General features: G+C 40.3%; 1 protein-coding gene across 2 annotated transcripts in view; it reads left to right on the top strand.

Moving 5' to 3' along the window:
- FNDC3B (fibronectin type III domain containing 3B) overlaps positions 1-16,239 on the top strand; it is a 423,729-nt gene that overhangs the window by 367,794 nt on the left and 39,696 nt on the right. For both annotated transcript variants that reach the window (XM_038748752.1, XM_038748114.1), the window contains exons 22-23: positions 1,151-1,431; positions 11,081-11,293. In XM_038748752.1, the coding sequence (XP_038604680.1) occupies positions 1,151-1,431; positions 11,081-11,293 (494 nt within the window). The remainder of the gene's footprint in view (positions 1-1,150; positions 1,432-11,080; positions 11,294-16,239) is intronic.

The following is a 16,239-nucleotide window of genomic DNA, read 5'->3' as shown; positions in this document are numbered from 1 at the left end:
CCTCTTCTGGAAAAGGGAATCCAGTACTTTTTACTTTTAGGGGAAGCTGTGTGGCATTGTGGAAAGAGCACAGGTATCTGACTCTTAGTCCTGGCTCCACCACATATCCCCTTAGTGACCTGGGGCAAGTCATTTAACTTCTTTGGGCCTCAGTTTCCTAATCTGCAAAATGGGAATTCAAAACCTGTTTTTCCTTCCTACTTAATCTGTGAGCCCCAGATAGGACCTGATTATCTTTTCTGTACCCCAGAGCTTAGTGCAGTCCTTGGCACTAAGGTACTTAATACCACAATTATTTATTATTAATAATTACCATCATTATTACTGTTTCACCCTGAACACAGCCCCTCCCCAACGTTGTGGGAGATCAGTGCCATGAGAACATAAAAGGTGGATTTCTGGAACACCTCTATCCAGAACATAGATGTAGGCTGTCATATGCATTTCATGTGCCTAAGAATCATTTATACAGTCAACTCTGTGTATCCACAATGATGGTTTTTTCTCAGTGTTGTTGACTAATATGTATAAGTGAGAAACCTTACCTGTCAAGTAAATGAGAAGAATGTGAAGACTTGTAACTCCTGTTGACTGATATTTTGAAATATGTGTATTTAAAAATGTTATAATCAAGGTGGTAGCATTAAACAGTCTCTGCACATGGAACAATGTTAATTTTATTAGATGAAAGCCAAATGTAATAGTTTCTTTCTTTAGGTGACAGGGCAGAAAGAAACTTGACTTTATAACAATAATAGAGACTCTGCCAAATTGAAGAACTATTTAATCTAATTGATTTGACCAGTTATTAGTAATAATGGGGGTGTTCTGAAAACATAAATTGTTTCAGGGTGCTTTCATCATTTCCTTCCCCTCCAAAAAGGCAGCTGTTGGAAAAAGAATCATTTATTCTCTTGTGAAAGTGGTATTTCCTTAAAAGTATCAATTCTGTAGAGGCAAGTCAGACAGATTTCACTATATCATTGAGTTCTGAGCTTGTCAGATAGTGACAAATTCTCATGATTCTGAGCTCCAAAATATTTTTAGTCTGCAGGCATATATAATTAGACCTAACACCATGACATGACAGTGGGAAACCTTATTATTATTTGATGATGGATAATATTTATTTCTTTGTTTCTTTCCTCAGGCTATCAATCAAGCAGGAGCAGGGCCATACAGTGATCTTGTCACTTGTAAGACCCCAGCATCTGTACCCGATGCCATCTCTACCCTCTATATCCTAGAAGATGAAACCGTAGATGCCTATCCAACATCATCCACCGTGTGCCTTGTACTCCATTGGGAAGAACCCTGCAGTAACGGTTCTGAAATCATTGCTTACAATATAGATCTTGGAGAGATTAGTATTGCCGTGGGCAATGCTACCAGTTACGTTATTAAGGATCTGCTTCCAGAAACTTCCTACAGGTGAGTGTGATCCGAAGTGTGAACCATTCATTCATTCAGTCAGTGTTTATCAAGCGCTTACTGTGTGAGAAGCACTGTACTAAAGGCTCGGTAGAATACAATAAAACAATAAACCCACACATTCCCTGCCAACAACGAGCATACAGTCTAGAGAACCAAATGAAAGTGTATTTGAAGATCTACCCATTACCCGGCTGAGTTTGATGTTGATCTTCTTGCATCAGAGACCAGAGCTGCTGGTGGGCCAGGAACATCTTCAGTGGCCTAAGATGGGGGAAGGGGTTGCCAAGGCTGTGGAGCCCCATCCCACATCCCAATGGGAGTAGCAGTTAGTAACCTGACGGAGAGCGATGTGAGGGAAGTATCTGGCTCAAAGACAAATCCCCAGCAATAACTTCCAGCATAATAGCCAATGATAAATTTTCTCAGCAGACGTATTAAAATCTCAGTCGACCAGTTGAACTTCCATGTTGTATTTCAGCAGAACAGATGCTTTTGTGTCCCTGCTTTTCTTCTGCTCTGTTTACACGTTGATTTCCTTAGAATTAAAACATATCTTAAAGATAAAATGAGACCAATTCTTGAGGCAAAGAGGCAACACCCGGGACCAGGCTCTGGGTTATCTGGAAGAACCCAGCCATTATTCTCCTGCTAACCATATGTTTAGTACAGTGCTCTGCACACAGTCAGAGCTCAGTAAATATGATTGACTGACTGACGTGCATGACTGGAGCAGAACACCTTGCATGTCAATGTCTTTTCAAACAGAAGATGCCTGGAAGGGGAGGGCTGAGTGAAGCGGGGAATGTGGGACAGTGGGAGGGGGCCAGAGGGAGGAGCTTGGAGATGTGGAGAATGGGAAATCAGTGGGCAGCTTTTGGGGGAAGGCTTACAGATCATGGGGTAAATCAGCACTTAAAGGATGATGTATCTCCAGGTTGTGGGTGCTTTTGTTTGGCCTGTAACCTTTTCGGTCTCTGATTTTGGGCCAGTATTCTTGGAACAAGCTCAGCTGAAACCAAACTAACAATTTTCACAGCAATGATAAGACCTTATTTTCATCCATCCCTATTCTATAAGGAGAGGCAGGTGGAATCCCCAGTTTGCAGATGAGGAAACTAAGTTCATGTGCCGAGAGCTGGGACTAGAATCCAGATGTCCTGACTACCTAAACCAATGAGGTTTCCATGAGACAACACTACCTTCCTGGAAGATTTTAAAGAGCTGTTATAAAGAGAGAACTCAATTTAATGGTGCTGAGGAAGATAGTGAATATTTTAGGCACTGAGGAGGTCTTAAAACCTCAATGAAGCCTAAGGAACATTTGGTGAAAGTTGTACAAACAATAATTTAGCTCATAAATTTGCTAAGGAGTGGGAAATTTATGTTAACTATATAGCACAGAGGTCACACTGGAGTATCCATTCACCCTCAAAACAGAGAGCCACTGGAATATATTTGAGGCCGTGATATTGGTTCCAATCTTGTTTAGCGATGGGGAGAATTCAGAGTGAAAAATATATTTTTATTTCACACCTCTCAAAACTCTAGTGGTTGCCCGTCCACCTCCGCATCAAACAAAAACTTTTCACCATTGGCTTTAAACACTCCACCACCTTGCCTCCTCCTACCTCACCTCGCTACGCTCCTACTACAACCCAGCCCATACAATTCACTCCTGTAATGCTAGCCTTCTCCCTGTGCCTCGATCTATTCTATCTCTCCTCTGATCCCTCACCAACATCCTGCCTCTGGCCTGGGACACACAGCCGTCTCAAGCCCAATAGACAGTTACTCTCTCCCGCATTCAAAGCCTCATTGAAGGCACATCTCCTCCAGGAAGCCTTCCCTGATTAACCTCAAAAATCTCCAGTGGCTACCAATCAACCTATGCATCAGGCAGAAACTCCTCACCCTCGGCTTCAAGGCTCTCCATCACCTCGCCCCCTCCTACCTCACCTCCCTTCTCTCCTTCTACAGCCCAGCCCACACGCTCCGCTCCTGTGCCGCTAATCTCCTCACCGTGCCTCGTTCTCACCTGTCCCGCCATCGACCCCTGGCCCACGTCATCCCCCTGGCCTGGAATGCCCTCCCTCGGCACATCTGCCAAGCTAGCTCTCTTCCTCCCTTCAAGGCCCTACTGAGAACTCACTTCCTCCAGGAGGCCTTCCCAGACTGAGCCCCCCCTCCTTCCTGTCCCCCTCCTCCCACTCTGCATCCCTCCCGCCTTACCTCCTTCCCCTCCCCACAGCACCTGTATATATGTATATATGTTTGTATGTATTTATTACTCTATTTTATTTTGTACATATTTATTCTATTTATTTTATTTTGTTAATATGTTTTGTTCTCTGTCTCCCCTTTCTAGACTGTGAGCCCACTGTTGGGTAGGGACCATCTCTATATGTTGCCAACTTGTACTTCCCAAGCACTTAATACAGTGCTCTGCACACAGTAAGCGCTCAATAAATGCATTTGAAAGAATGAATGAATGAAAAGCTCTTCCTTTCCTCCTCTCCCACTCTCTTCTGTGTCACCCCAACATGATCCCTCTATTCTTCCCCGGCCCAGCCCCATATCTGTATTTTTTTTTATATTAATGTCTGTCTCCCCCACCTCTCGACTGAAGCTCATTGTGGGCAGGTAACGTGTCTGCTTAATGTTTTATTGTACTCTCCAAGCACTTAGTACAGTGCTGTGCACACAGTAAGCACTCAATAAATATGTTTGAATGAATTAATATTTCAAATCAATCAGTAATATTTATTGAGCACTTACTGTGTGTATAGCACTATATTAAGTGCCTGGGAGAGTACAGTCTTGTCTTGTCTTATGCTGTTGAATTGTCTCTGACTCATAGCAACACCATGGACACCTCTCTCCCAGAACACCCCACTTCCTCCTTCTGATAGTGTATCCTTAGAGTTTTCTGGGTAAGAATCCAGAAGTTGTTTACCATTGCCTCTTTCCACGCAGTCAACTTGAGTCTCTGCCTTTGACTCTCTCCCATGCCGCTGCTGCTCAGCAGAGGGGAGTTTTGACTTGTAGCAGATTGCCTTCCACTCACTAGCCACTGGTCCAGCTAGGTATGGAAGGAAATGGGTATGCCTCTGCCTAGCTCTCCCTTCCATTGTCAAGACTGGTAGAAGACTGGAAACTCTCCAGGTGCAACCCTGAGAGGGGAGAAGAGTAATAATAATGATTGCATTTATTTAGCACTTACTATGTGCAAAGCACTGTTCTAAGTGCTGGGGAGGTTACAAGGTGATGAGGTTGTCCCACGGGGGGGGCTCACAGTCTTCATCCCCATTTTACAGATGAGGGAACTGAGGCCCAGAGAAGTGAAGTCACAAAGCTGACAAGTGGTGGAGCCTGGATTTGAACCCATGACCTCTGACTCCAAAGCCCGTGCTCTTTCCACTGAGCCACGCTGCTTCTCTTATACAACATGCATATTCAAGCCAAGGTTGGGAAGTCTGTCCCTATAGCTCTCCCCATATTTAAATCCTACCTCCTCCAGCAAGCTTTTCTTAATTAAATTCCCAGCATAATTAGCCAAGCACTTAGTACATTGCAACCCACCACTATTATTGAAGGTGTAGTTTTGTAACACAAATTATACAGTTAATGTGCTAGGTAGGCTTAGTCCAAGAAAAGAGGAAATGAAATTGCAGGAGGAAAAAAAGTGAACATTTGATCCCTCACCATGCTGATTAGATTATCTTGTCCTTTAGTCAAGGAAAAATGCGTCTCTCAGTCATTATTGGCTAGTCAATAACTAATTGGGCATTTCATATTCAATGGCAACCTTTGTGGAGTTGATAGGGTAGCTTGTCTTTGTACTAGAACACCCCTTTTAGATGATGCCTGTACCTTTCTGAAAATAGTTGCAATTGTGATAATTGTGTCATCAGGAGCACTATTTCTAGACGATGAAGATGTAATTTTTGTCGAATGACCTTTAACTTTATTTTTCCAAGGAGGTGAAAATGTAAGTGACTGAATAGATCATGATGTTCCAAGTAGAACTGAGAAGGAAAAACATTTAAAACAAGTTATGCTTTTGGGGGATTTTTTTTTCCTTCAGCAGTTACATATTGGTCTGACTTCATTTCTTCCTTTTACTGCCATGAATGGAATTGGTCTTCTTGCTAGCAGCACCAAAGATTTAAAGAAACATTTTTGTGAGTGGATTGATCTCCTGAGTGCATTATATACTTTCTAGGGTTGATAGTAAAACAGTTTCGAGCTTTGATTACAGTTCTTTCTTTAAAAAAAATCAAATCAAGATTTATAATCACAGAAATTCTCTTGGCTTGTGTACATCAATATAAAATTTAGATTCATCCTACTAATTTTTAAGGGCAGAATTACAAACTCAGAGCCAAATTCCAATAAGTTTTGTTTTGCTTCCAACAGGACTTAAAATTCTGAACTTTGCACAGATAGCTGTGCAGCTTGCCTGGAATTCTAATTAATTTAAATACATTATTACAGTATTTCCTAGTACTCTTTAGTTTTAAATAAAGAAGAGGTATGCAGTAAATATAATTGCTATCATTTTCATAATTGCACTTCTAATTAGAATATGGGCACTCATGCTTCAGAGGATAAGAATTTAATCCAGGGTAAATTTTATTTTGTATTCTCAAAAATATTTTTCATGGATCTATATTTTCTTTCCCCTTGAGTAACCCATAATTGCTATCCTTCCTCAAGGTAGGTTAAATAGTCTTTCAGTTATAACAGTAAGGGGGAGATACTTTTTAGGATGAATATAATCTATTGAAGATATTAAAAAGCAGGATATACTTATAAGTGATTCCTGAATGTGTTAATTATTATGTTCATATCAAATTCTCATGTCAGAATGATTATTTCTTAAGAAATTCTATCATATATACAGGTCATTCCCCCTCTATACTGTAAGCTCATTGTGGGCAGGGAATGTCTGTTTATTATTGTACTCTCCCAAGCATTTAGTACAGTGCTTTGCATAGAGTAAGCCTCAATAAATGTGATTGAATGAATGCTGTAGTAAGATTAAAATAGCACGTGGACAAAGCTTATATTCATGAATAGAGTTTTTTTGTGTTTCAGTTTTTCTCATTATTGTAGATTCATCTGCCTGAGCCATTTGTGACATTTCATATGTTTGTATTTTGAATATAATGTTTAAAACAATAGCAAAAAGCAAGAATGGGCATAATAGCTGTCATCACTAACAAGATGAAGCTATGAGTATTATCCCACAGCATTTTGAGCAAGGGGGACAACCGTAATGAGCCCAACCAGCCCCTTGGAGGAGAAAAGGGAACAGAAGTGGAGACAAGATGAAGGCTGCATTTTGTGCCCATTGAAGGCAGCGGGTGGAAGATAAAAGAGATGTGGGAAATAATAGGGATTCACCAGGAGCAGAACAGGGATAGGAGGTCTGGAGACTCTTTGGTAGTGGTGTGGTTGTGTGTGGGAGCTGCTGTTGGATCAGGGGCCACGGTCACTGTAGTGTGAGGTGCCAACAGTCATGGCTAGAATTGGCAGGTCCTGACCCAAGAGCAATGGTGATCATGTAGTTTGGGGTGAGGGGCATGGGTCCTCCTTTCAGGCTGTGTGGCCCCAGCCACATGGGGCCTGCGGAGCTCAATTAAGATAGTGAGAAGCAGCATGGCATAGTGAATAGAGCACAGGCCTGAGAGTCATGGGTTCTAATCCTGACTCCATCACTTGTCTGCTCTGCGACCTTAGGCAAGTCACTTTCCTTCTCTGGTTCTCAGTTACTTCATCTGTAAAATGGGGATTGAGACTCTGAGCCCCACATGGGACAGGGACTGTGTCCAACCCTATTCGCTTATGTCCACCCCAGCACTTATTAAAGTGCCTGGCACATAGTAATCACTTAACAAATGCCATCATTATTATTATTATTAATCTCTATTAAGAAATATCAAGAGACTATTGTTGAAACGTACCTGGGGGCTAAGGCTCACCTTTATCATGAACCAGGACAGAAAGGGAAAGTATGATGAAATGAAAAGGAAATTGAAAGGAGTTAAGGACTTTTAGAAAAAGCAGTTGTCGATTCTTGAAAGACTTTCTTCATTAATTCAAATATTGTCCTGTTTTGTACTGTAGAAAATGCCTTCAATCAGACACAGATTTAGTTTGGGCACTGCTGACTGTTTATTTCACAAATGATCATCTGACAAGTGGGCATAGTGGAATGTGTTGTGTGCAATGATTAAATCTTAGGATTTACTGAAGAATGAAAATGTCATTTGTTGAGGCATTTCGAGATGATTAAATTCTAACTTTATTTACTTTCATAATTCTTTTGTAGTGGGTTACATTCTTACTGCAATAGGCTTAAATAAGAGTGTGAGATTTTTTTTCATGACAAACCTGATCATATATGTAGGATGACTCTTCATTTGCATCAAAATTCAAAGTTATGATTAAAGGCAGGATTTTTAACAATGTAAATATAATTCTCATTTTCACACTGACATCTTCACATAGTTAAAGTATCAATTTTTCTAATGTGAAAACATATTAGAGAAATGGGAAACTTGAGAACTTGCATATAGGTCTACACAGGTTTTTTTTTAAGATGTTGACATTTGGACATATATTTATATTGCAGTGTTCCTATGGCTTGTCTGGTGCACTGCACATTCTGCAAATGAAAAAAGAAGTATTTTCATTTTTTTTGTCAGGGTAGCTATTATTAATCTATCAGCCAGCCGTATTTATTGAGCGCTTTTTGGGTGGAGAGCATTCTGCTAAGCACTTGAGATAGTTCAGTGTAATAGAGTTGGTAGAAACATTCCTGTTATTGTGGTTTTAACAATTGAAACTATATACCAGAAGTTGAGGACCCCATCCCATTTCTTCTTGGTTTATGGCCTGATCATAAGACATTGTTCCTTCAATCCTGTTTAAGCTTTGTTTTGAATTGGTTCTTCAAAGATAGTTAATTTTATAGTCAGATATGCAGATGCGGAGTCTAATTTCTAAAGCATTTAAAGGTCTTTTTCCAACCCCCAAATTGCTTTGTGATTCAGAAGAGCACTGAAACCTGCTGCTCTTTGTTGGTTCTCTTTTGTCCTAAAGAAGAGACTAGGTTAAATAAAATTAATTAAACAAGATATAGTACAAACTTGACTATTCTGGAGGACTTGTCTTTAGAGAAGCAGCGTGGCTTAGTGGAAAGGGTACGGGCTTGGGAGTCAGAGGTTGTGGGTTCTAATCCTGACTCCGCCACATATCAGCTGAGTGAATTTGGACAAATCACTTAACTTCTCTGTGCCTCAGTTACCTCATCTATAAAATGGGGATTAAGACTGTGAGCCCCACATGGGACAACCTAATTATCTCGTACCTAACACAGCACTTAGAACAGTACTTGGCACATACTAAGCACTTAACAAATACCATTATTATTATTATGATTATTATTATTATTACTATGCTTCATTTCCACCTAATTCAGATAGCTCTCTGACTGACTTCAAATGTTCTTATTGTAAACGTCCAAATGTCAACATCTTAAAGAAAATTTAAAGTAAGGAGTAGATGAAAGTGCAATGCTCAAGTTTCCCATCTCTCAAATTCTACTTTATCTGAAGATGTCAGTGTGAAAGTGAGAACTATATTTTTTAAAATTCTGCCTTTAATCACTGAAGAATAAATTACATCTGGGAGGCTCGGTCATTTTTTCAGTTGACAAATTTTACCAACTCTGTGCCACCTCCTTCCCTTCACCCCTTCTCCTGCTTAAGCAAAAGTTCCTCCAGGGCTTAGAACACACAAAAACACCCAAAACTCAAACACAGCAAAACCATGAGAGCAATTAAAATTGGGCTTGTACATTTAGATTAAATTTGCTATTAACATATTAAATATTTTAGGATCCTAAGGCTAACGGCTTCAGGGATCATTACTAAAACCAAACTAACTCTAGGTCTGTATAGATGTGATTCTAAATGAGGTAGAAGTTGGTTAAATTAAAATGGGCTCAAGAGCTTTGTCCAATCCTTTTTTTTTTTGGTATTTGTTAAGTTCTAACTATGTTGAAAGTACTTAGTAAGTTTTGGGGTACATAAAAGATAATTAGGGTGGACAAAATTCCTGTCCCACAAGGAGCTCAAAGTCTAAGTAGGGGGGAATGCGATTTAATCCCCATTTTACAGATGAGGTAACTGAGGCACAGAGACATTATGTGACTTGCCCAAGGTTACACAGTGAGTGCCAAGCCAGGATTAGGACCCAAGTCATCTGACTTCCGGACCCATACTCTTTCCACTAAAGCTACACTGCTTCCCTTGTATCTGGAATTATTCATTCATTCAATTGTATTTGTTAAGTGCTTACTGTATGCAGACCACTCTACTAAGCGCTTGGGAAATACAAATCAGCAACATATAGAGACAGTCCCTACCAATAATTAGCAAAATTCTGGTTTAGTTTATATTACAGGATATGGACTGCCTCCTCATGCAACGAGTGATAACCAAGAAAACAAGAATTTAAATAGCATTTTGTTTTCTGAAGTATTTTTAATTACTTTCTTACTTTGTTCCTATAACAGTCCTGTGAGGTTGGAGGTAGTGGGTATATTGTTCCCATTTTGTGGATGAGTAAATGGAAACACAAAAGTAAGTGACTTGCCCAAGGCCATACCCCAGACTCCTGGCAGACCTATGGGTAGAACTCCCATCTCTTGGTTCTTAGATCCGTGCTCTTCCCAGAAGATGATACAAGCCTTCCCAGAACCACCCAAAGCCCCAGAAAAACCACAGGGCCATCAGTCCTTAAAGACTAAACTAGAGATGATTGTCGTCATTGACTTACTAAAAAAAAAGTACCTCTGTTATTTTTTATTATTATGATGGTATTTGTCAAGTGATTACTGTATGTAAATCACTGTTTTAAGCGCTGGGGCAGGTAAAAGTTACTCAGGTCGGAAACAGTCCCTGCCACACATGAAGCTCACAGTCTATTACTGTTGAGGAAACTGAGTCATAGAGAAGTAAAATGACTTGCCCAAACTCACACAACCAGCAATTGACAGAGTCAAGATTAGAACCCCAGTTCCCTAGTGAAAGTTCGCCTCCTCCCGGAGGCCTTCCCAGACGGAGCCCCCCTTTTCCTCCTCCTCCCCTCCCCATCACCCTGACTCCCTCCCTCTGCTCTACCCCTCTCCCCACCCCACAGCACTTGTGTATATTTATACATATTTATCATTCTAGTTTTTTTAATGATGTGTATATATCTATAATTCTGTTAATTTAATTTGGTGCTATTGATGCTTGTCTACTTGTTTTGTTTTGTTGTCTCTCTTCCCCTAGACTGTGAGCCTGTTGTTGGGTAGGGATTGTCTCTGTTGCCAAATTGTATTTTCCAAGCGCTTACTACAGTGGTCTACACACAGTAAGCGCTTAATAAATGATTGAATGAATGAATGACTCCTGGGCCCATGCTCTTTCCACTAGACCATGCTGCTCTGTAAAGTTAGAATGAGTCCTTCAGATTCATAATGGAATTGAGTACAGTGCTCTACATACAGTAAGCGCTCAATAAATACATTGAATGAATGAATGAATTTCCATGCGTGTCTCTTTTAATGGCATGCGGTTTGTTTGTTCTTCAGGATCAGAATCCAGGCTGTAAATGAAATTGGAGCTGGACCATTTAGTCATGTCATTAAGGCCAAAACCAGGCCATTACCCCCCTTACCTCCCCGTTTGGAGTGTGCTGCAGCTGGTCCCCAGAGCCTGAAGCTAAAGTGGGGAGACAGCAGCTCCAAGATGCATGTCACCGATGACGTCATCTACATGCTTCAGGTGGAGGACAGAAACAAGAGGTAAGTTGCAGATTCAAATGTTCCATCCTATCAGAATATGAAAAACGGTCGTTGTGTTTTCCTAACTAAAAATTACTCTCCTGATTAGGCAAAAGTCTGTTAAATTTGATTTCTTCTTTATATAGAAATGTACCTATCGTGTGAATCGTGTTTTCTTCTGTGTTAAATATTCTGATTCTCCTAGGTGGAAACCAATGTGTAGAGAGAAATTCCAATCACATCTTCATCCTTTAGTCATGCCGGGAAATTGCCCAAAGGAAAGATGCTCCATCGGAGTATATCCCGGCTACTAGTTTGATGTTAATTAGTCATAAGCATAAAGGTTAAAAATAGAGTAGCAAACTAAAGGACTGGAGAAACCCTCTTTAAATATTCGGTGATCATTTTTGCAGAATGTGTACATGAATCGAAAACAGCTCGAGGTGCTATATGTCTAGAGATAGCATCCTGAAACAGGGTAAGGAAAACAAAATAAACCAGAGAAATGTAATGCCTTCAAAAAATGTAATACCCAGAAACAGTCTTGGCTGGAAAGAAAAAAACAAACCGGGTCTTAATGTAATGTCTTTCAACATAACCTCATTTCTTCTGAACATGATCTGTCAGACCAATAGGAGGAAAAAAATTGTTTTAAGATGCCAGGCTTGGTACACAAGATAATGCTGACTGAATGTTCTGTCAGTAAAAGCCAACCAAGTTGTAGACAGAAAAGTCCTTACACACAGGAAAGACTACTGCTGCTCTTCCTTGAGATCATTCCTCCTAAAGCACCCAGTGCCTGATAATTCTGAATTATTTATAATTCATTCATTCAATTGTATTTATTGAGTGCTTACTGTGTGCAGAGCACTGTACTAAGTGCTTGGGAAGTACAAGTCGGCAACATAGAGAGACGGTCCCTACCCAACAACGGACTCACAATCTAGAAGGGGGAGAATTTATAGTGCTTCCTCTGTATTTAATTAAACCTGCTTTCTTAACATGATCAAAGAATACATCAATCCATCAGGCAGTGATAATTTATTAAATGCCTACTATTTGCAGGTCACTCTACTAAGCATTTGGAGGGTAGAGTAGTTCCTAGGCAAAGTTGCCTACCTAAAGGAGTTTATAATCTAGCTGGCGAGAGAGAGACACTTAAATGAATTACAGAGACACCCTCCCTCCTCAAATCCAACAGACAATTACTCTCCCTGCCTCCAAAGCCTTATTGAAGGCACAGTTCCTTCAGGAGGCCTTCCTTGACTAAGCGCCCCCCCATACACACACACACCTTCCTCTTCTCCTACACTCTGTTCTGCATCACCCGGACATGCTCCCTTTGTCTTCCTCCCTCCCAGCCCAACAGCAGTTATGTACAGATCTGTAATTTATGGTAATGTCTGTCTCACCTCCTCACCCTCTCTCAGTGACTAAGCTCACTGTGTCTGTTTATTGTTGTATTCTCCCAAGTACTTAGTACAATGCTTGGCACACAGTAAGCACTCAATAAATGCAGTTGAATGAAATTACAGATGGGAGGAAAGGAGAGTGTGCACATGATTTAGTGCTTAACTGATAAGGTGTGTGTTATGGCAAGTTGTGAGTACTTAAATACTTTGGTGGTGCAGAAATGCAGAAGGGGTGATTAGGGGATGTAGAATCGTGAAACTGGAAATTTATCAGGAAAAGCCTTCTGGAGGAGATGTGATTTCAGAAGGGCTTTGAAGATGGGGAGAGCTGTGGCCTGTCAAGTATGTTCTTTGGGAGCAAGCTGTACACTGTACTCTACAGGGATCTTTCTGCCAGAGGAAGGATTCAATAATTTGAAGAAGAAAATGCCCCTCTTGATGACTCATTTATAAAATGATTTAAGTCCTTTTCATTTATACATCAACTTGGATATGTTCAATCGATAAATCGTATTTATTAAATGCTTACATATTAAGCTTGGGAGACATGTTCCCTGCCCACAAAGAGTTTATAGTCTAGACGGGAAGACAGACAGAAATATAAATAAATAAGTTACAGAAACATACATAAATTCCATGGGCTGAGAGAGAGGTGAATAAAGGGCTCAAGTCCAAGCGCAATACGTTTCTCTTGTTTGAGGCATATACAGATTAGCATGTTTCTCTCTTTGTAGTCTTTTTTCTATGCCTTTACACACAGTGCTCTTCTCAGTTGCTAGTGAGTGAATGAAGGCATTGTAGTTCAGAGTGGCTTGTCCAAAGTCAGTAGTGGGAAAAAAAATTTGAATCTGGTAATTTCTATCCCATAGTTCATACCATTTTAGCATATTGGCACAGAATTCATTTCACGTAGGTCAGGGTATTTAGAGCCAATTCATTGCAAGGCAGACAAACTTGGGTTTAATTATCTGTATTGCATATGTGCCCTGAAATCATATTTTTTGATGCCCATGTGTTTTTGAGAGAAAGAACTAGAAATAATAATAATAACAATAATAATGTGGTATTTAGTGTTTTCTATGTGTCGAGCATTGTTCTAAGCACTGGGGAAAATATGGGATAATCAGGTTCAGACATAGTCCCTGTCTCACACAGTGCTCACAGCCTAAGTAGGAAGGAGAATAGGTATTGAATCCCTATTTTATATTTAAGCTAACATTGGCACGGAGAACTTAAGCGACTTGCCCCAGGTCACACAGTAGGCCCGTGGCAGAGTCAGGATTAGAACCCGATTCCTCTGATTCCCTGGCCCGAGCTCTCTCCCCAGGCCAATGCTTCTTCTCTAATTAACTGGTCATTTGAAATTTTTAATTCTAGTAGCTCCCAGGATCTCTTTCCTTGGGTGGTTCTCACAGCTTGGTGAGTCAGAAGGAAATGGGAAGAGTCAAAGGGTTGGGAGAGAGCTCAACCTGCTCTCTCCCAAAAGCCAGTCTAGTTCCATGCCAGGAATCGGATGTAAGCCACCATGTCTGGCCTGACCCTTGGCCATCCCAGTCTCTGGGGCAGTGCTTGGGACAGTTCTAAGAATCCCCCCTCCGCAAAGGCCCCCCAGTAATCATAATCCTGATCCTGGCTCTCCAGGAAGAACTCAAAGCTGGACTAGGCCGGAAGTCCAAAATCTTGGAAAATGAGATGATATGGGCCTCAGCCATCTTAGTTTTCTTTCATATTATCCCACTACTCACAGCACTTCAAGAGAGCTTAATCCAAATGGTTTTTAGTATGCTTACAGGCATATGGAAAAACAGAAATGGCATATTTATTTCCCCAAATCAAATTTAATAGGTCAAGCAATTGTCATCTCACAGAGGGTATTCTTCAAGTGTTTCAAAATGATACTTTGAATAACAGGATGAAACTGAAAATGCTCAGGGCCTCGTGGTGGCAATTGATGGTTCTTGGAACCTGGTACAAGCTGAGAATCTGTCATCCGGAAGCAGTGTATGATTGGCTCAGAAATATCATATTTATTCACAAAATGTCCTCCTCATCATCTCTTTCCTAATTTCTGAAGAGGAAATATTTCTTTTTCTAATGCCACGTAATAGTTGTAAACAGTGAGAGCTGTATGTTCTGGGGAAAAAAAGAGAAGGGTCAGAACACCACAACCAGTACGTCAATTATATTTATTGAGCACTTACTCTGTGCAGAGCACTGTATTAAGCGCTTGGGAGAGTACAATATAACAATAAACAGACACATTCCCTGCCTACAATGAGCTTACAGTCAGGAGGGCAAAGAGACAGGCTTCTAACTTAGAAGGCAAGTTGCTTTTTTAAAACTGTCACTCTCTGAAATAGGAAGAGAAGAAGGGAGTGGAGGCTTCCAGTAATTCCTAGAGTGTCTAGAATGTAAGCTCATTGTGGGCAGAGAACGTATCTACCAACTCTTTTGTATTGTGATATTGTACTCCCCCAAGTGCTTAGTAGAGTGCTCTAAACACAGGAAGTTTTCAAGAAATTCAGTTGATTGATTGAGAGAGTCTCAAATGTGCAGTACTTGGGAGAGTTCAATAAAAGGTGCAATCTCAAGTGCCATCTTACCTTTATCTTCCTTCTCCCCTCCTTTTCCTCCTCATTTTTCTGCTCCCCGGTATTTCTTTTGCTCCCACAATTTCTATACGTAATTCCACATGTAGCAACCCTTGCCCTTTTCTGTGGTTGCAGAAATTATTCCAAAAAATGGTGCAATTATGAATGCAAATACAGTGGAAATTTTCCATCTATTTCCCCTTGTGCCTTTAAACTGGATTGGCAACAACAACAGAAATGGATATGATCTTAGAAGTTGCTTCTTTTTTCTTCTAAGGAAAGGTGATGTGACATGGGTTGGGGGCAAAAAAAATGACTGTAGATCCCAGTTTTGTTGCTTGGACTAACTTTGTGTCAGTTTCCTTGTTCAATTTCCCTGTTAACTGGGCACATATAAATCAAGATGATCTGTTGCAAGTAAATAATGTTGTGTTAAACACTCCATACATTAATAAAAAAAGGCAGTAGGATCCTCTGACATCCAATCATGTAGATTGTACCACCCAACTACTGATAAACCATTTGCCATCTGCTCCACTAATGGCACAAAATGCTAAATTATAATAGTAAGAAAGTATATCAGCATCAGAAATGAGAGAAAAAAGGAACATCTTAGAACTAAAAAAAAATCACCATATGAATTAATGCCATTTGATGGGCTTTTAGATTTTATTGCATAATAGGGTTTACAAGAATAGTTTCCAGGAGCAGATTTTAGCAAAATGTGTAGTTTGCAAAGCAAGCCCCAATATTCACGAGCCAAAGGACTATTATGTGTAGTAAGTCATAGAATCAATAAACCAGCGCTTTTGTGATAACCATGTTACTGTAAGATTTGTGATGCAATTAACTTGTCTGACATTTGCACCAGGACACCAGCTTGCATCAGTATGATATAATAATAAAAAGAATACCCAAAATTTGTAAAAAGCCTTTCTTCCGGCACTGCTGAAAAAAGCCCAAT

This window comes from Tachyglossus aculeatus, chromosome 1 (genome assembly GCF_015852505.1).
Source record: "Tachyglossus aculeatus isolate mTacAcu1 chromosome 1, mTacAcu1.pri, whole genome shotgun sequence".
NCBI classification, from domain to species: Eukaryota; Metazoa; Chordata; class Mammalia; order Monotremata; family Tachyglossidae; genus Tachyglossus; species Tachyglossus aculeatus.
The sequence above is the reverse complement of the archived record's forward strand: the minus strand, read 5'-3'. Positions and strand labels throughout refer to the sequence as shown.